We start from the raw sequence: 21,221 nt of genomic DNA on the forward strand, positions 1-21,221 counted from the left end.
TGTCATCTCACAACACTCTGATGTAAACCCCTTTTTAAGCAGCCTACGCGCGCTCTTTTTTGTAATTAATATCTTAAGTACCAAATGGAATTGCGTCTCATGTATAACAATTCTATTTTTTCGTTATTTGAAAACGTATCTCAACTTAAATGCAAAATTGATGTCTATTTACAAGATCAGCGTTTCATCTGTATCACCCGTTCTGCTAATTAAATTCGGAAATGATCTCTTCACATTTCACGTTCCGAACAAAATATGCTCAAAGAGGATGAAGTTAAATTTTATTAAAATGAATCACTTTTTGTACAGGTTTAACCCATAATTTTAAATAATTTAGTCCCTGTAAATGCGCTCTTATATGGACCCAGCAAGGGATCACTTGTGTCAGGGATTAAAATAAATGCAATAAACTGAGCAGGAACAGTACAACAGTGCAAAACTAGTATCTAACTTGCCTGAGCGCTTTCCACTCTTAATGAGTCTATTTCAAAGGCAAATACAAAACAGAGAGAAGAAAAACAAATAAAGCACTTGTCTTGTCTATGTTTTGTATTTGTATACATACATACATACATACATACATACATACATACATACATACATACATACACACGAACATACATACATACATACATACATACATCTGTAGTTTGTCCATCAAATCGACGAGGACCTCTTTAGTCATCCAGTGTATACGAAAATCAGTTGATTATTAAACTAAAAAGTAATATTTGATACAAATATTATATTTCACTCACTTCCTTGCCGTAAAATATCCATGAAATTTGTTTTCTTTACAATTCCTTATGATAATTGGCATCGTTTTGTTGGGTTTAACACCATTTTCAGCACATGATATGATAAACATGGCGGCTAGAATACAGATGGTGGAGGAAGACACCGGGAAGACCATCTACTTACGGGAAACTACTGGCATCATTTGTCACATATCCACGCTGGTAGAGACAAGACTCGAACTCAAGCTGACAGAGGTGATATGTTTGTGTGTGACATTAAGAATAACATGGTTAATAATAAATGAAAAGTCTCAAACAAATGTTTTAATTTTCTGAAAGTTATGACATTAATGACAGACACACGAGATAAAACCAATATAAGTAAGAAAAAAGTACGTTACAAATGTATACAGTAATACAACATGTAGCTAATTCATTCCCACCAGTTGTTCGTCTTGTTTATACAGTTCAATTTTTCTCGGTTTTAATGAGATAACGTTTTATATTAAGAATTACAAGTTTAAAATTAATCCGTAATAAGAGAATTATAAATAGATAAGTATAAATAATAATAAGGAAACATGTTGAAATCACACTTGGCCTTTCAGCCTGTCATATGGGAAACTAATTTGTTAAAGGTATTTTCATAGTCATGGAGAAGATAAATGTAATTATTTCTATCCATTGAGAAAAATATAATCATCCAACAGACAATACGTTAGCTTTCTCAAAATATGCTATTGAGTAGAAATAAATATTTCTCTTCTTGATTACGTATCCTTGGGGAGAAATATTTCAGTTTGAGATGGAGTGTTTGGATTCTTATTTCAAGTTTTGCAAACTGACTGTGTGGGGGTGACTCTTGCTTAATTTTAATCTGATGAAAAATTTATGACTGTAGGTAGAAACCCTTAGTGGTGTACCTGTTTTGCTTTATTGTTCCCTTAATATATCACTGCCATCGACAGCCATGTGGTCATTTGAAAAGTGAATTCATCGTCTAAATGTGTGCATGTAAAACATATATGCCCCGACAGCAAGTTGCCAAAAATGTTTATATCCAAAACATGAAAACACGTGAAAAGAAATTTAAATGGCACAGAAAATAAACAGATCATCTAATATTCAAATTAATACGGCCTGCGATTGCTATATATATTGGTCAAACGATTATTGAGTAGCTGTATTCAGTATTTTACAAAATAGTCAGTCCAAAAGAAAGAAAGAAAGAAAAAAAATACAAACTAAAAAATGTCAAAAACAAATTTCAACATGTGAACATAACCATACTTAACAAATTTCATTTGCAGATGTCAATGGTTTGTGTTGATGAGCCTTGCCTGTAAGTTGCACATTATAAGTAGAGAAAATTAGAAAACGTGTTATTAAGAAGAAATGATTTCAAAATCATAATTATTAATTAGACAATAATAATAATAATAATAATAATAATAGCGATGACAATTTTAGGTGCTTGTCTGTTGTAGAGTAAACCATCAAGTGAACAAGATCTTTCTGGCAAAATTGAAAGAACCAGGTCCTTCTTTGGTAAATGCTGATGTTTGACATAGGAAAAGTACTAAACTTTACAAAGCTTATTGCATTGAACAGAAATGTCAATTTTTCACCTATGTACATGTTAATATCATCATGAAGTTCTTAAACGAAAAGTTCTTCAAACCTTTGAAAGATGAAGATCACTCTCTCTCTCTCTCTCTTTTCACATATTTACACATATTAACAGAGAGAAGAAGAAAAAAACGCCCTATATAAAAGATCCGTTACGCAGCACACTGAAGTGTGATAAGAAATGAGACCATGTTAAAAGGCAACAACACGATCTAACATTCGTGTCATAAAAGTCTGAGTGATGAACTGAAATAACAATTCTTACAAGATGACTCACTATAGTACGTTCTGCAGCTCGGTAAATTTTCAAGTCAGGGCCTTTAAATGTACATAAATTTACTTAATTCGTTTCGTGCACCAACGATTTAGACGCCATTTGAATCGACAAACAGCGTAACACGTACTACTCATTACATGCTGAAACGGTGGTCTGTTTATGTCAAATACTTCCAGGGGCGTATTAACCATTAAGCAGACTAAGCACGTGCTTAGGGCACCAGGGCCAAAGGGGGCACCACAAAGTTGAGAAAAGGGTGAAAAGAAAAACTACCAATGAAGATTTGTAAAAAAAATTGATAAAACTAGTGCAAATTGAACATAATGTTCTGTTTCTTGATCATGGTGCACCCTAGGGTTATCTTCCCAGGTGTACGTGGAAAGGAGGGGGCACCAAGATTTGTCAGTGCTTAGGGCACCAGTGAGCCTTAATCCGCCCCTGAATACTTCGATGCCGCCATAACCTGTGAAAGAGTCGATGTGTTTATTAAGGAGTGGTTAGGTTTTTTTCTCGGCAATACTCGGCCATAAATGTTAGCTGCCTCCCTTCGATTTCTTTGCAGAATCAAATATTGACTCTTCCAGAACTCAGGACGAACACGGATCTCATGTTCTCTGACCAGCTGTTTTCAGCATGTATTGAATCAATGGTGTTGCTCTTTTATGTCAATATAAACTCTGATTAAATTATTCATGCACAAAACGAATACGGTACTTTTTACATACATTTCGAGTTGCTGACTTGACAATTCAATGAGAAACAGAAGCGAATATAATTATGTATGCTACGTGGAACGAGCTACAATAGAACTCTCGTAAACACAGCAAAATAAGTCTTTTGATAACGAACTCTTTAACAACGAAATTTAAAAAAAAATACAGGTAAGCTGAGTATAATTCGATAGTAGGTGGAAACAGAATGTGACCAAACATTTGCCTGTGTATAAAAAATACAGTTTTTATTTTGAAGACAATTCAGTTCAGCGACGCGGAAGTCTGAAATGAACTCTTTCAGCAATTGTGAAGCTGATGAATAAGAAATTGATTTGAATCCAGATTCATAAATACATTTATTGTTTTTGTGCGGAATCCATCGGCAACGACACTCCTATTTAAGAAAAGCGTTGTCTTGAACAGGACATATCGTCTTGTGATGATACAAGAACGAAATAGATGGCCTAACAATTCATGTTTATTTACTCTGATATGTAAAAAAAAATATGAATATGTGATTAGCCATCATCATAAATCATTTGATATTCTCTCAAATAAATGCATGATTTTCTAATGAATTATCCATTACAACAGTTCTTCATCTTCTTCGGGTGAGGTGTGTCCCGCGTATCTTTCGTCATCCACACGGCAGTTCGGATTAGACAATCCCTCTTCCCCCTCTGACTTCTCAATTAAACTTTCACTGGACTCCCCGCTCAAATTCTTTTCTGTGGGAGCAAGACAGTCAGAGAGCGGCTTAGTGACTTTCGGGATTTGGGAAGGGGAACAGGTAACCCCTATTACAATTCCATCCGCATGTGACCTGACTTTGACCCTGATACTGTCCTGACTAATCCCATTTTCCCTGCCTTCCACTGGATCTCCACTGACCTTTGACTCGGACTCGTTTTGGTGACGACAGCCTCGGGCAACCTTTAATTTGGACTCATCCAGATGATGATCTGAATTTATCTTTGAAATGGATTCATTTTGCTGGTGATCTCCCTTGACCGTTGACTCAGACTCGTTTTGATATCCATCTACGTCAGCTATTGATACTGATTCGTTCAGATGATGATCTCCGTTTTCTTTTGACCTCGACTCAATCTGCTGATGATTTACACCCAGATCCTCTTCTGTGAGCATGTGACTGTCCGTATAAATAACCTTTGTTCGAGGAATTCTTGTCAAAGTGTAGTCCTCCACTTTGACACTGACATGAGGAGTCTCTTTTAACTGAAACGATTGCACATGCTTTCTTCTGTACATTTCCCTACAACATATGCAACTACAGGCTACAAGCAGAACGAAGAATAAAACTCCAGCAACTGAAATGATGATTATATCAAGCCGTTCCAAAGTTGTTACTGACCTACCCGGCCTATCACTTGTTGGTTCCAATCTTTGAATAGACTGACCTCTGTATATAACCGGTACGGAATCAGCAGTTATTGGGACTTGAAATGAGTTGTTACTGATCGTATAATTCAGCACTTCAAAAGCATCTATCCTTGTTATTTGTTTTAAAGTGAAATACACTCTCAAAGGGGGACAGTCGATGTCTTCTGGTTGTACTGTGTTTTCTGGGAGATTTAGGGTGCCACATATAAAAGAGATAATCGACTCCCAGAACTCTAGCTGAAGTTTTGAATCATCCGTCATTACCTCACAGTCCCCCTGGAATGTGACTGCAAATCGAAGGTCGTATTTTAGTGGCTTAAAAAGAGAATCAGTCGAAGTACTTTCCAACTCACCCGAAGTAGTCTTCCACGTGTCAATATTTGTACATGGTTTATTTACTGTTTCTTCATGCGTGGGATGTGGAACCCTTTGTACCTGCTGTACTGAGGAGGCTGTTCCGTCAGTCGCCCTTTCGTCTGCCGTAATTAGGCTTGATTGCGGCGTTATCCCAGCAGTGGTCAAGGCGAATTCTGCATTAGTTAGACCACGATCTGCTAGTGATGACAACCACGCTGTCTCAGCAGATGTTGGCAAAACTTTGCTTTTGAGTGTAGTTGAGAGAGTTTGATGAGGATGACTCGTGTCTAATGGAATAGACGACCGTGAAGACGAATCATTACTTGTGGATGAATGAGTAATAGTTTCACTAGACTGTCTGTTCTGAGTCTGAGTTATAGGACTTGATATTCCATCTATCAAATGCTGCCCGTCATTTCTTTCTTCTATTGGAGGTAAATTTACAGTTGTTGTAGTTGTGTACTTGTTTGCTGAAGACAGGGTTGGGGATGGTTGCAGTGACGTGGCTGGTGAGAACAGTTTAAGTGGCCTAATATCTTCATTTACTGAAGAGGCATGTGCCATATCATGTGCTTCGTTGCTACTAGATGTGCTTCGGGTGTGTGCTTGCGATGTCGTAATTACGGCATTTGCATCTAAAAGTAAATCGTTTCCCACCTTCTGTACAAGAGAAGAGTGTAAGTGTGAATTCGTTTTGGCTTCTGTGATCACTTCCGTTGGTGAAATACTTAATACATCCATGTCTCCTTGCGAATCATGCCCTCCGGCTAACATAGGATTTAGTTGATTACGATAATTATTACTCGTTCCTGACATGTTGCCTACGGCTAAATTATAAGGCAGCGTGGTCGTAGCTAAATTGGAATAAGAAGTTGAAGACGATGCTGATGGTGTTGAGTTTTCTGTCAGAACAAATGTGGTAGTTGTGAGCGAACTAGCCAACAAACTTATTAGTGATGGGCGATGTACTCTTTCTCTTGTAAATTCATTTATTTCATTAATCTCCGAAGCTTTGGCAGTTTGAGACTGTGTTTGGTATGAGCCTGTTGCCACATTATGCCTGTCAGCTGAAGATTCGGTGTTCGTATTTGCTGGTCCTGTTTCCGGTGAAAAGCGTAAAGTAGCTTTGATCATTTCACTTTCCTGACGAAGTGAATAAGATACAAAACTTTCAGTTCTGGTCACTGTAGACATTATCCCAAAAGACGTGCTTCTGTCTTCAAACTCTGGTACCGATCCATGTGTAATGGAAGTATTCATCCCGTCGGAAGACACGGTCGTCATGTTAGATTGACTTTCTGTTGAGGTTCTTAAGTTAGCTGTTGGGCCAGTGTCTGTGTAGACATTGTCGATCATATGTGATGAACTCTGCATGTCAATTGACGTCAAAAAGGGAGACGAAGGGACATACAGATGAGTCGTCTTTGTACTTTTATCAACTGATGGTACTGTAGATAAAAATGCGCTGGTATGCAAGGGCGACAATTCACGTGAAGTAGAAATAATTGGCCTGTGAGTTGTGTTATTTTGAAACAGCTGATTACCGCTTAACAGATCTACCTCTTTGCTTGTTCCAGTTGATACGAGTGTCGATGAAACGGGTATTAATGATTCCGTAACAGTCTGCTCAGTTGATTGGTTTGATTCTGCGAACGTTGTTCTGAATAAAAGCACTATAAAGAAAGAGAAGAAAAAATGAATTTTTAACAGAAAGAAAAGGAGAAAAAATGATATTTTAACAATCGTAAATATTTCTGACAGATTATACAAATAAATGATTGAAAAATGTATACTATCTACCTACCAACCGAATATTTAATTTTCTTTCCTTTCTTCGACATCTTGGTATCGATCTGAACCTATTTATATTCTGGAGTACAGGTAGTGTATACATGGAAATTGTAGATCATAACATTTCATTTTACTACCTCGGTTTCTTCCAGATGAGATTTGCCCACAGGCCCAAACAATTAAAATGAATTAAACCAATTAGTGCATACAAATTCTAATTCCAACACTCTGTCAATGTAAACTGCTGTACAATGCACCAGACCAGCTAGACTACAAAGACTACATCTACTGAAGTTTCTTTGCTTTGAGCATAGCTAGTAGTAAGTTTTTTACACATTATAAAAATGACATAAAACTGCAATGTAATGAAGTCAGCGGTTTTCAGAGAGGGCGATATAAATATGTCATGAGTTTACATGAAGGCAATAAAAACTAATGCCTTTGTATTTACAAATCCGGATGGGGTAAACGTTTTGTCAAAACAAGTTGATCCTGATAATAATGTTCAAAAAAAGAGTTAATTTCTTTATTTAAAACATTAGAAAAGAAATACTCCAATCTTTGAGAAAATATTCAAATTTTAAGATCAAATTAAATGATCCCAACACTAATATGCTCTTGCAGATCATGGTCTGCGTTGTTTATTCTACCTATTACTCCGAATAAACTGCACAGACCAGATCTGAATGCGTATTTCACTTAAACCAATGAAGTAAGTCATTTTTTAAATATCAGAATGATAGCATCTTATAATCTTAATATATATATATATATATATATATATATATATATATATATATATATATATATATATATATATATATATATATATATATATATATGAACACTGTGTGTGTGTATATATATATGTAGAAAAAAAGTAAATAATTATTTTTCTCATTTTGAAAAATTGCCAAACAGAGCATTGGACTCTTATTACAAGGTGCACTTATTGACAAAGAGGATGTTGTTGAGGGGTTTAACGCCATTTTTCAGCACACGATAGCCTATGCATGGTGGCCAGTATTAATGGTAGAGGAAGAACCCGGGAAAACCCCGGGAAGAACCACCGACCCACGAGAAGCTACTGGCAAGCTTTCTCACATACCCACATTGGCCGAACCCAGGACTCGAACCCACGCAGACAGAGGTGCGATGGCAGTGACCCGTAACGGAAAGCGCTTTAGACCACTCGGCCACTCGGGGCCCCTACAAGGAGCAATTATAATGATAGGTGGCGCTCAGCCCAAAAAGTTGGTCAAGACTTTTATAACCTCAGACAACTATTAGTTGAAGAGTTCAAGAACTGCGCCTATGGTGACGCTAAGACCTATCTTGATCAGCATAATGTAAAAACTTTAGAAAAAATGCTGCTCGTACAGCTGATGAATTGGAACAAGCAACAGAATCAATATATACCTATTCCAAATTATATTATTTCTAAGCGTCACGATCACGGTTACGGTCATGAATTGAAAGTAATACATTTATTGGGTCAAACAAACCCCCAGTCTGATTTACCCATCGCGGGTATTCATTTATTAATAGGGAATGACCTAGCTGGAAATAAGTTTGTGGTTAATGCACTTATGCTAAGAACCCCTGCTTGGATAAGAAGGTTGATCCTATTGAAAATGAAATCCCTGATTTATATCTAGCTTGTGCAGTTGCTGGATCTATCGCAAAGAAAGCTCTTGAGAATGATGTTGAATATAAAAATACTACTATAGTTGACACACTTATTGGTCGGGCTATTGATAAGGTCAATTTCGCTCATGGTGTGGATCAATCAAAAGGTATTGATCACAATGATCCTCTTTTTACTAATCATTCTCTTTTTTAGTCATGGTGACAAACGACAATCACTTGTCGTCGAACAGGAAGTAGATCATGATATCCCCATTTTGTTTCAGGGGACTGTTAGCGAAACTGAAGCGCGGAGGTGCATATTTGTTATTTTGTTTAAAATGGTGTCCTTACAAAAAATGTAGACCACCTGAAGTACACGTTAGTGAAGAGAGTGGTCAGTGAGATATCACATTGTTATTCCTAAGCCGTATAGACAGAAAATTCTTAGACTACCCCATGAAATTCCGTCGGCTGATCACTTAATAAGACTGATCACAAGATATTTACTCCACAAGACTCCCAGAAGCAATTCATTTGAGGAATATTAAAAATAAAACAGTAGTAAAAGCTTTGATACTGTTTGTTTTACACAATTTGGCCTTTCCAAATCTGACCAAGGGTCAAATTTTATGTCGAGAATTTTCCAGCAAGTTATGGATGAATTAGGCATTCAGCAATTTAAGTCTTCTGCATATCCTACTGAAATCAAAGGGCCTTAAGAAAGATTTCATAAAATGTTGAACAATATTATCAGTGATACTGTTTTGATTCCGGAAAAGATTAGGACGAATGTATTCTTTTAGGGAAAAAAATTCAAGACCCTTTAAAATTTAGTCCCTTTGAACTAGTGTTTAGACATACTTTCCGTGGACCATCTTACCGGTAGTTGTTAAAAGGGAAACTTCTTTCGAATGAATATTCGGAAATTAAACAATCTTCTAGACTATGTATCTAATTGTCAATATAGGTTGTCAAAGGCTTGTAAAGTCGTAAGAACAAATATGCATTCTACTCAGTCAAAATTAAAAATAAGGGTTAGACAAGAAAATACAATGGAAAGTTTTCATCCTGGTGATATGGTTATGGCTCTCTTGCGCATGCTCTCTTGGTTCTCTTGAAATCTTCTTCAGGCTTAGTACTATGGTCAGCAATTTAAATTACACCTTCAATGCTCCTGGGAGGCGAAAACAAGAACAACCGTCTCATATAAATATGCTAAAAGAGTATGTTGATAGAGATAGCCAGGTTCATCATCAAGTCAGTTTAGTTGTAACTGTCCCATACAGTGAAGATTTAATCGATGGAATGCAATTAGGACTGTAGTGACTTTGGTGTAACTAATCTTCGGAATTCAGAAATTATGAATAATCTGTACAGAACCTCTCGCGATTGCCGGCAAGAGAACAGAAGGAACTAAAACAGATATTATTTGAGCAATTGCTTTCAGATATTCCTGCACGAAGAAATAAAATCTATCATGACGTTGAAATTGTAGAATCCACACCTATGAAACAGCATCCGAATAGGATGAACCCTCTCAAATAGGAATGTTTGAAGAAAGTAATTGAGCATTTGCTGGAGAATGATTTCACAAAATAGAGCAAAAGTGACTGGAGTTGGAAATACAAAGTACGTCAACAAATTTAACCTTTTCAAAGAATTCTGGCAAATTCCACTGACGGAAAGATCATAGGAAATTTCCACATTCGTAACTCCAGGTGGACTTTATCAATATAAAGTGATGCCGTTTTAGTATTGTCGTTAGGGATGAAAGGTTTGCCTTGTACTTTTCAAAGTTTAATGAACATGATTACATCTGGTCTAGATAATTGCGATGCTTACACCGATGATGTAATCTTCGACAACGACAATGGAAAGATCGCTTGGAGGCGATTCGAAAATTCTTTATAGAACCAGTGATACAGATTCGACAATTAATTTATCCAAAAGTGAGTTTTGCCGCCAAGCTTGTGTTATATATCTAGGACAGATCGTGGGACATGGACAAGTTAAATCTATAGATGCTACAGTCAAGGCTATCTCTGAATTTCCTGTGCTATTAGCAAGCAGAAAGCAGCTGATGCGATTTTAGGTATAACTGGATACTGTCTGAAATGTTGTTCCAATATTTCCAGAATTGCTGAACCCCTGACCAATATGTTGAGTAAGAAAATCAAATTTCATTGGTCTCAAAATGTCAGGAGGCTTTTGATAAGTTAATGGCCATACTTAAGAGTGTACCAGTTATTTCAGCTCAAATTTCATTCAATTGTTTGGAATGTCTCTTGATGCAAGTGATGATGGGGTTGGTCCAAAAATGATTCATGAAGACAAAAACAGTGTAGATCATCCAGTGTGCTATTTTCTATATAAAAAAAATTAAATAAGAAATTATTCAACAATCCGGAAGGAATGTTCGGCTTTGAAACTGGCTGTGTAACACGTTTAAGTTTACATATGTTCAGCTCCTTTTCCGATTATTGTATTCAGTGATCACAACGCCCTTACTTTCACTGGCAAGATGAAAAACAACAGAAATATAGAAATTATTATGGTAGAGTTTGATGTTATTTATTCGTGCTGTAAGATCTTGAAACAGAATCATTTGTTGTGTTCAGTGTTTGATTGAATGTGGGGTGGAATTTATTTATTCAGATTATTTATTAATTGAAAATACAAAGTGCTCATTTATAATACTCATGGACAGAAACATTAACTTGAAATTATAGTTAATTCAAGCAAGCACTTCTTGGACTGCATTATTATGATTCACTAAAAGACTAGGCACATCATATCAATTCAAACCAAAGCACATTAGTGATTGCAGACCACTACAAGAACATCAATACTTTCAGCGTTTGAAATTATTTGAAATACCGCTAAAGATTATTCAGAACATTATTAATTAGGACTTGTATTAGAAATTAAAGGACTATATTGATTTAATTCGCAATACCGTACGTTACTGATACACTTTCACTTTGTATTCTAGGGAAATAAATTATTTGCTGAATTGTACAAAACTTGTTGGTTTTCGGTCTTTCTTTTACTTAGTTTAAGACCATAGAGTCATAATTGTATCTTATATTCGATACAGTCTAATATCATGTCAGAGTTCAATATCGTATTTACCTGCTATCACTAGACACAACAGCTGAGCTTTTAGTCGGGGAAACCTTAAGCGATCCATCTCCTTGTTCTCTTCTTGTAAACGACTGCTTTCTATCAACTCACACACAGGTTAGGCTCTGCAAAGAGTACTAAAAATGTGCAAACAAAGCAGCTGACTTATCGCTATAAATTTGTCACCTTTTTACTAGGGTTGACACATGCTACAGCTTAGCTCGTTTGATACATTAAATAATTATTGCTCTAAGTGCGACGATTCTATTAAACTTTTAGAACAAAAATTGATATCCATAATAAACAGTTTAGGGACATCTTTATATATTCGAGCACATTTCCTACGTACCTCCTAAGTTTAAAGGTTCAACGTATCAAAAGTATATATTTCTCTTTTCTGTGACGGGCGACGAAGCAGGATACTAAGACTTAGCTCGAACTCATGGCTTACTGATGGTGTTTCACGGCAGTAAAGTTTCACCTTTCTTTAACATGGGACGATGAGAACCAAGACTTGCGAGTGTCTCATTGACTCATTATGGTGTATAACTGCACAGCGTTTCTCTTGACATTCAAAGACTACACTGGGGCCTCGTCCGTTTAATTCCAGACAAACGTATGCTTCAAGCAAATATATGGGGAGAAAGGTTGATCTGTATGTCTCTCAACGATGTCTATGACCTCCATTTCATTAAAATGACAATATTTACCACTCACGCTTTTTTACTTACTCAAGGCACACTAAGATAAAATCGATTTTAAACTCCACAACCGACTTTCTGATAGCTTACTTCATCCTTGTGCATTTATGCTCAAGAATCGTTCTGTACATATTTCCATTGCATGCATTACAAGCATTTTGATAAACACAAATCATAATTTCCAACAAGTGCTTAATAATTTAATAAATATCATATATTTAACATTAAACAATTCGTTTTATTGAGTTAATGATTAATTTTATATGTCATCATACTCAATTAAATGCTTCATAATTAATCATTAATTTCATTTAGAACTTTTTAAATTATTACTGAATGAAAAATTTAGTTGAATTAAGAGATTTCCCCACCGTTTGATACTTGCAGATAACGTAGGTAGTTGTTATCTTCCATAGTCTCAGGAGGCACGTATTTGATTTAAGACAGTGATCCAACTAACCATTCGGCGAACAGGAGAAAGTCTTGCCCCGATATTTTAAATGGGCATTTATTTCCCAACTGCCATGTCGACATTCTGACAATAACTTACGTTGGCTCATAGAGAAAAGTGTGACCTTGCGCGCGACTTAAGTGGGTTTGTGTTTTATCTATTAATGCACGGCATACCTTTGCAATAAAATGTTCATGTCTTGGAATGGAATTGTTTAGTAACATTAAGACTTTTGACTTTAATTATATCGCTAAATCCGCTAGAAGCTGTTGTTAACGGCATATGCCATTCGCAACTTCTAGCAATTGTACCGATCATACCTCGAAAATGTGTACCGAAAGTTACCATTGGAACCGCTTCGACTATTTACTGAACGAAGATTAAATAAGAAGATGCGAAATGCAGGGACCTATTTTTATATTCAAATCTTCTCGGTAAATCCTACTTCCAATCCAATATCATCTCTCGATCGATCGATCGATCGATTTCAAGGATGTTTAGCAAACTATGACAGTATATCAAAAAAATATTAACCAAAGATACACACACACACACACACATGCACACACATACACACACACATATACACACACGCACACGCACATACAAACAAACAAGCAACTAGATATGTGGTTTAAAAGCCCGTATGCGGACCAAAATGTCCAAGTCAAAAGAAGAAAAAAAATGTTCCAACTTTCCTGCCTTATTTTTTGTCACACTGTTATCAAAACAACGTATCGGGTGGGGGTACTAAACGGCATGTGTCTGTACTAAATGTGGCTTTTACTTTATCTCGCTAACAAGGGTGTTTTCGTCCCAACATCAATAAGCATCACAAAAGATCAAGAATTTGTGAAAAATAGACACATCGTGATAGTGATCTGAAAATCTTACCAGTCCATCGACATAGAAACATAAATATACTAGGAAAATTGTCTACTTTTGTGGTTTTGAGGCAATCTTACTCGTATGCTTTGCGGGTGGGACCTACTGACGGCCATGCCATGATGTAAATCCACCCACTGTCAGTAGTGGAGGAAGAGAACCAACCCAATTATCCCAAGAGCCGACAAGTCTGATTTCATTACAAAGGAAATATGTTGTATAGTCAGTAACTTAACCTAATTCTGGCTATCGGCTTCAAAGACAGACTCGCCCTGTCGCATAACGCTACCACATTTAACCATGTAAGTATCCTTAGAAAATACGACATCATTAATTAGAATTCCTGTAGCTGGGTTAGAGTAGGCCTGGATGCTAAATCTGTCTTTTGGTACCGAAACCATGAAAGTTAGATTTATCTTCTAAATGTCATATATACTGACAGACATATGTAGATTGATGCATACATAGATGCATAAATGAGACAGATAAATAGCTAGACATAGATGATAAACAGGTGGACGGCATCTCTGAATCAAACAATTCGTATAGACACAAGAAATTACCGCGATAAAAGAAACCTATCAAAGCATATGTAAGTAACAGATTGTTACATTATAACTAAATATGATCTTTTGCGTTACATAGAGATAACACTTTAATACATAACAACTAAAAAAAGATTTATGTGTTACAGGTAACAGACTGCCAGATAACAGGTAAATAAGATCGTGTTACATGCAGGTAATATGTTGCTTCATAACAAGTAAATAAGATCTCTGTGTTACATACGGGTAACATATTTCTACATAACAAGTAAATAAGAGCTCTCTGTTACATACGAGTAACAGTTCGCTATATAAGAACTAATATCTCTGTTACATACAGGTAACATATTGCTACATTACAACTAAACAAAGACGGCTGTGTTACAGGTAACAGACTGCTACATAACTAAATAAGACCGCTGTGTTACAGGTAACAGATTGCTACATAACAACTAAATAAGACCGCTGTGTTACATATATGTATATGCAATGCAATGCAAATTAAGAGCTATCTATGACAGCTATATTTTTTTAAAGAACAGTAGGTGAATTCACACATTGAAACACAAACTAAAACGCACAAAATATGGGATGTCTTATCACTTTGTAAGGAAATAAGATAGATAAATATACTTGTACCTATCCATGTGAGAGAGAAAACATAATGGCAATCAAGAAGGTTTACTTTGGTTGTACCATTCCGACTGCATCACCTTACTCGGCTAGTAAAATACTAAAGTTGCTTTCTCTAGTTCTATTCTTTATTCCGTTTGAAATGGCTTCTCTAATAATTCACTGCACATCTAACTCCTTAAATTCTCTTTACCAGTGCACTATCTTCAAGACAATCGTGCTTCCTAGAATAACGGAAATATGCAAATACTCTTGAGGTGCAATCAAGTTGTTTCCCTCCGTCTCAGCATAAAGCAAAATAATTTTGTATTCCATTTTCATCTGAATAATTTCCTCGTAATTTCTAAACAGAATTTTTCGCATGCGAGAGAGACAACATCGACTGCACCGCTGTGATGTACGCTGAAAACCCATTATGCGGCGAATTCGTGTTTCTCAGTGCCAGTGTGACACCATTTTACAGACGAAGAAATTAAAAACCAGGATTAAGGGCGTTTGACATCAAAGGGAAGAAAAGAATCAAATTATGTCGCAGAAAGATGCGCAAAGGGTGAATGTGTCCACGTCGTTGTGAATCAGTAATAAAATTAATAATAACAATAATAACAAAAACACACCATGTGAGGCCAAACAAATTTCCTATTGCACCGGTTAAAATTAGGGTAGGTAGGTTGTTCTTTTAACACACACACACACATAAATATATATATATATATATATAATGCATTAAGCACTTCAAGTACTGGGCTAAACCGGCTCAGTTAGATGCGCAAATCAATTTGTGGATTATTTTGTTTTTAATTTTATTTTATTTTACGCCAAGGGGTAAAAGGTACTAGGGTCGACAAAGAAACAGGGACGGTTGACCGAACAGAAACACACACTTGTCAAGTGATGACAAAAAGTACACACACTTGTCAAGTGATGACAAAAAGTACACACACTTGTCAAGTGATTGCAAAAAGTACACACACTTGTCAAGTGACTACAAAAAGTACACACACTTGTCAAGTGATGACAAAAAGTACACACACTTGTCAAGTGATGACAAAAAGTACACACACTTGTCAAGTGATTGCAAAAAGTACACACACTTGTCAAGTGACTACAAAAAGTACACACACTTGTCAAGTGATGACAAAAAGTACACACACTTGTCAAGTGATTGCAAAAAGTACACACACTTGTCAAGTGACTACAAAAAGTACACACACTTGTCAAGTGATGACAAAAAGTACACACACTTGTCAAGTGATGACAAGAGTTTGTGTCAGTAGTGTTAGAAGTCAGATTGACACCACTGTCATTTACAACCTTCTAGAGATGATATGAATTAACTTTTTCAGTGAAAACCTTACCTAGGCTGATATGACCATTCATTCAGGAGAAATAGTGAAAACCAGATTTTAAAAATGGCCATAATGGCAGGTATGCATGTCTGAATGACACCATTATGAACAACTTTGTAATAAGTTGTTTAGAAGAAAACAAAACATGTTGATATAACCATCCTTTTCTTACGTAGTAGTGATAACAATATTTTCAAGATGAGGCCATATTGGACATCAGATCGACATTATTTTCACTTTGGACCAACTATACGTCATAAAAGGTTTTCTGGTGAAAACCGCATGTCAAAATTCATGTCGATTAGCCATAACAAAATGTTCAGTGTTACAGTGGCAAGTTATATCGGACATGGTATCGGCGCTATTTTCATTTAGCACCATTTAGGACGGCATAAAAAGTCGTTTGGTGAAAACCCAATTCCAATATGACTTTGCAACCATGAGGAGGACAGATAAAAACATATACTTTCAACGTTATAAACTTGAAATGTCAGAACTAAGAACACTGGACCGACAAAGAGGAACAATCTGATTGATGCCCGGCGTGCATCGCTACAAAGTTTACTTACAAAAATGTACATCACAAGGCATTGAGTAAGAGAGCTGACACAAATTGAAATACAGTTTACAAAGCAAAAATAATTACCCTACACGTGTACCTTCGGAAAGAAAAGACGATGATCTTCTCCAAGCTGTCTTCAAATAGCAACAAAGCAAAAGACGTTTTCAGTGATCTCGGACAGATAAAAAAACACGACGGAGAACAACATTGAAAAGATGGGAAATTCAATAATGAGGCAAACCAAAAAATACTGATGTTTGGGACATACATTAAGAAGAGCTCCCTCTCTCTCTCTCCATATAAACGCTTGACGCCCCAAGGTTCACGGCGTGAACTCGGGTCAAATTGATACTATTTACTTTTTATTAAAAAAAATTAAAATAATAATAATAATAACAATAATAATAATAATAATAAGTAAAAGGAGTAGTAGTAGTAGTTTTGTAGTAATAAAGAAATTACTACTGCTGCTACTACTGTTACTACAACAACAACAACAAATAATAATAATAATAATAATAATAATAATATTAATATTAATAATAATAACTGCTATTAGTAGTATTTAGACTATAAAAGGGGAATTTCAGTCACAAACATTTCACAAATATGTTGCTTGATAAATGTATTCGCTTCTATTACTGTAGCAACAAATGCAAACGTACCTTCCTAAGAAAGATCTGCCTTTCAAGCACTTCGATCTAAACTCTACACAGAACACTAACAGCACCTCTTGCTTCCACGCTTGCCAAAACGTAACCTCACATGCATGGTGCTTATCTCTGGACCTTGTTATCGTGAACTCCTCTTATAAAACGTGAAGGAGTACAGGAAACCATTTCTTGAGATAAGGGCGAGCGTTTTAGGGATTTGGATTATATTATTTCCTGAATATGAGCAGTCTAAAATGCTGATTTGTCGCCGACTACGCCGTCTTTGCCAATTAAAGGTTCGCGATATTAAGTTTCGGTCGTGTACTTGTATTTTGCTTTGAACAATATCCTTTGAACGTGCTATTGAATGGTCACGCAGAAGTTTCAAACAATATCCTGTTTTGGGCGATACATCGGAAATCACAGCCAATATGTTACAACGTCTAGAGTTTCACGATGAGACAAATTTCAAAATCGGCACAATCAAAGTACATAAAGTACTGAGATTATAAATGACAGACACGTTATATTTTAGCCATTATATTACACGCTTAGCTTGTTATGAACGACAGGCACGTTATATTTTATCGACTCCATTTACATGCTTAACTTGTTATAAATGACAAACACGTTCTATTTTAGCTACTCTATTACACGCTAAGTTTGTTATGAATGACAAACGCGTTCTATTTTAGCTACTCTATTACACGCTAAGCTTGTTATGAATGACAGACACGTTCTATTTTAGCTACTGTATTACAAGCTAAGCTTGTTATGAATGACAGACACGTTCTATTTTAGCTACTCTATTACACGCTAAGCTTGTTATGAATGACAAACACGTTCTATTTTAGCTACTGTATTACAAGCTAAGCTTGTTATGAATGACATATACGTTCTATTTTAGCTACTCTATTACACGCTAAGTTTGTTATAAATGACAGACACGTTCTATTTTAGCTAATCTATTACACGCTAAGCTTGTTATGAATGACAGACACGTTATATTTTACTGACTCCATCTACATGCTTAACTCGTTATAAATGACAGACACGTTCTATTTTAGCCACTTTATTGGACGCTTAACTTGTTATGAACGACAAACATGTTATAGTTTAGCCACTTTATTACACGCATAGCTTGTTATAAATGACAGACACGTTATACTGTAATGATTGCATTATATATTTAACTTCTTATAAATGATGCACACGTTATATTTTACTGACACCATTACATGCTTAACTTGTTATTAACACATGTTATATTGTACAGACTCCAGTATCTATTTAATTTGTGTTAAATTACTGACACGTTATATTGTACTCACTCCGTTACACGTTTAACTTGTTATAAATGACAGACACGTTATATTGTACTGACTCCAGGACACGCTTAACTTATAAATGACAGATACATTATATTTTACTGACTCCATGTCGCACTTGTTATAAATGACAGGCACGTTATATTATACTGACTAAAGGACAAGCTTGTTATAAATGACAAACACGTTATATTGTACTGACTCCAGGACACGCTTGTTATAAATGACATACACGTTATACTGTACTGATTCCAGGACACACTTAGCTTGTAAATGACAAATACATTATATTTTACTGACTCCATGTCGCATATGTTATAAATGACAGACACGTTATACCGTACTGACTCCATGTCGCACTTGTTATAAATGACAGACGCGTTATATTATACTGCCTCAATTACATGCTTAACTTGTTATCAGTGACGGACACGTAACACCGCTCCGATGGTCAAGTGGTTAGAGCGTCGGCCTCGGCCGAGTCATACCAACGGCTTATAAAAATGGTACTTAGAGCTGCCTCGCTAAGCGCTCAGCATTAAGAAGTTAGTGTTAGGACTGGTCGGCCTGGTGTCAGGATAATGTGACTGGGTGGGACAACATGCTACATGTCTGCTGCATGATGCCCCAGTGCTAGACACCACTATAAACTGCTACACTACTGACATCGTAGCTATATGACTGAAAATTTTGGTAATCTACGTTAAGAACACACACACACACACGCGCGCACACAAAGACACGTTATATTGTACTGACTCCAAAACATGCACAAATTGTTATAAATGAAATACACGTTATATTTTGGATACTCCATTGCATGTTTATCTTTTCATGAAAGAAATGAACAGATGAAAAGTCTGAATCTCTAATTTTGGTGTGTTCGCTATTTATCCACACACACACACACACACACACACACACACACATATATATATATATATATATATATATATATATATATATATATATATATATATATATATATATATATATATATATATATATATATATATATATATATATATATATATATATATATATGTGTGTGTGTGTGTGTGTGTGTGTGTGTGACTGTCACAACGTTGTTTAAGTTACTGGAATTGATTCAAAAGTTTAATTTCACCTATCATACTAAATTGACTATTTTTGGCATTTGAATTCTAATGTACCTGGGACATGGTGTCATTTGTTTCATGCAACTCTAAACCGACCTTTTGAGCCTATCGTTTGCTTTTATTGTTAAAAAATATTACATTAACTGGTGGAGACTATGTGTTTAAAGTTCAGATCACAGTAAATTGATATTTTATATATAAAAAAAGCAAGTTCAATTAAAAGAAAGACCATAGATAGGTGCTGCTCATAATTTTGCATGCAACAAGAGAATTGCAGATCATTATTTTGAGAGAGAGAGAGAGAGAGAGAGTTCTATACATACATCTTGTTGTTAGCCCTGATAGTTTTGGAATGTAATTCCAATCAGTCCGACTCGCAACATCAACTGTCTGAACAAGTATGAAATCGCTGTCTTGATCTAAAATTACCATATATGCTACGAAGCACAATCGCCTCCTCCCTCCAAGTTTGATAGAAACCCTTACCAGCATGGATATGTTGGGCATCTTTGTATTTCTTAACAAGTAATGGTTGTGATGATTTAGTTTGGAGGGTTTACTTATTGTGTACGGGACTGTTAATCTACGTATATACATATTTATGTTGGTGAAAGCTGTTCCTTATTTTCCATGATACACAGTCTGAAAATGTTCATACTGTAAGAATATTAAACCAAACAGCTTTATCATATCAGCCTTTATGTTTACTGGTCCCATCCGATTCCACCTATCTTCCAAATCTGCCTCTCTTAGCTTTCACCAGACAGGTGTAGATGTATATTTTTGTTGTACATTCTTCTTTATTCTTGGTTCCATTCATCACTTCCTTTCCCTCTTCATCTCCTCAGTCCTTCCATTTGTCCTTCTTCTTTTTATACATTCATTCATCTTTTAAATTTATTTTCATTCATTGTTTCTTTTCTTTTTTCATACATTTCATTATGTATGAAGTTTAATATCAGCTATGAAAAATAAAAAGAAGTTCCATGTGGACTATGCTATGACAAGAATATTACTATTATGTAGTTACTTTGACTGTATTAATAGTATAAAGACCTGCTGCAACATTATTTAACTTTAACCGGTTAATTACTAGACAGATTCAACATTGCCCGTGTCCTCAATTAAAATAAGTCTTGCGGAAACGATCTCCGTTTTCATTACAAAGCGATGACCTAAATATCGATTTTCAATCCAAGGGGAGAAGAAAAATAAAGAAACATAAAAGAAAACGGAAATATTCTCAGAGTAGTCAATAGAGGTAGGTAGGAATGAAGGCAGATGAGTATAGGTACGTACGTTGACAAATAGGAAATATTCTCAGAGTGGTCAGTAGAGG

General features: G+C 35.7%; 1 protein-coding gene across 3 annotated transcripts; it reads right to left on the bottom strand.

The window, feature by feature from the left end:
- Positions 1-1,039: 1,039 nt before the first annotated feature.
- Positions 1,040-20,316, bottom strand: LOC149796926 (uncharacterized). 3 transcript variants are annotated; one of them, XM_089961607.1, is made up of 3 exons: positions 20,206-20,316; positions 11,667-11,782; positions 1,040-6,787 (listed from the first exon to the last, which is right to left on the bottom strand). In XM_089961607.1, exons 2-3 carry the CDS (start codon positions 11,722-11,724, stop codon positions 3,942-3,944), a joined length of 2,904 nt encoding a protein of 967 aa, XP_089817733.1. In that variant the 5' UTR covers positions 11,725-11,782; positions 20,206-20,316; the 3' UTR covers positions 1,040-3,941. The 3 variants fall into 3 exon arrangements, with proteins under 3 accessions (XP_089817733.1, XP_089817732.1, XP_089817735.1); XM_089961606.1 differs by lacking the exon at positions 20,206-20,316 and adding an exon at positions 17,449-17,562; XM_089961609.1 differs by lacking the exon at positions 20,206-20,316 and adding an exon at positions 14,879-14,946.
- Between the last annotated feature and the right edge of the window lie 905 nt (positions 20,317-21,221).

This window comes from Sinohyriopsis cumingii, chromosome 6 (genome assembly GCF_028554795.1).
Source record: "Sinohyriopsis cumingii isolate HCF-2022 chromosome 6, ASM2855479v2, whole genome shotgun sequence".
Lineage (NCBI taxonomy): Eukaryota > Metazoa > Mollusca > Bivalvia > Unionida > Unionidae > Sinohyriopsis > Sinohyriopsis cumingii.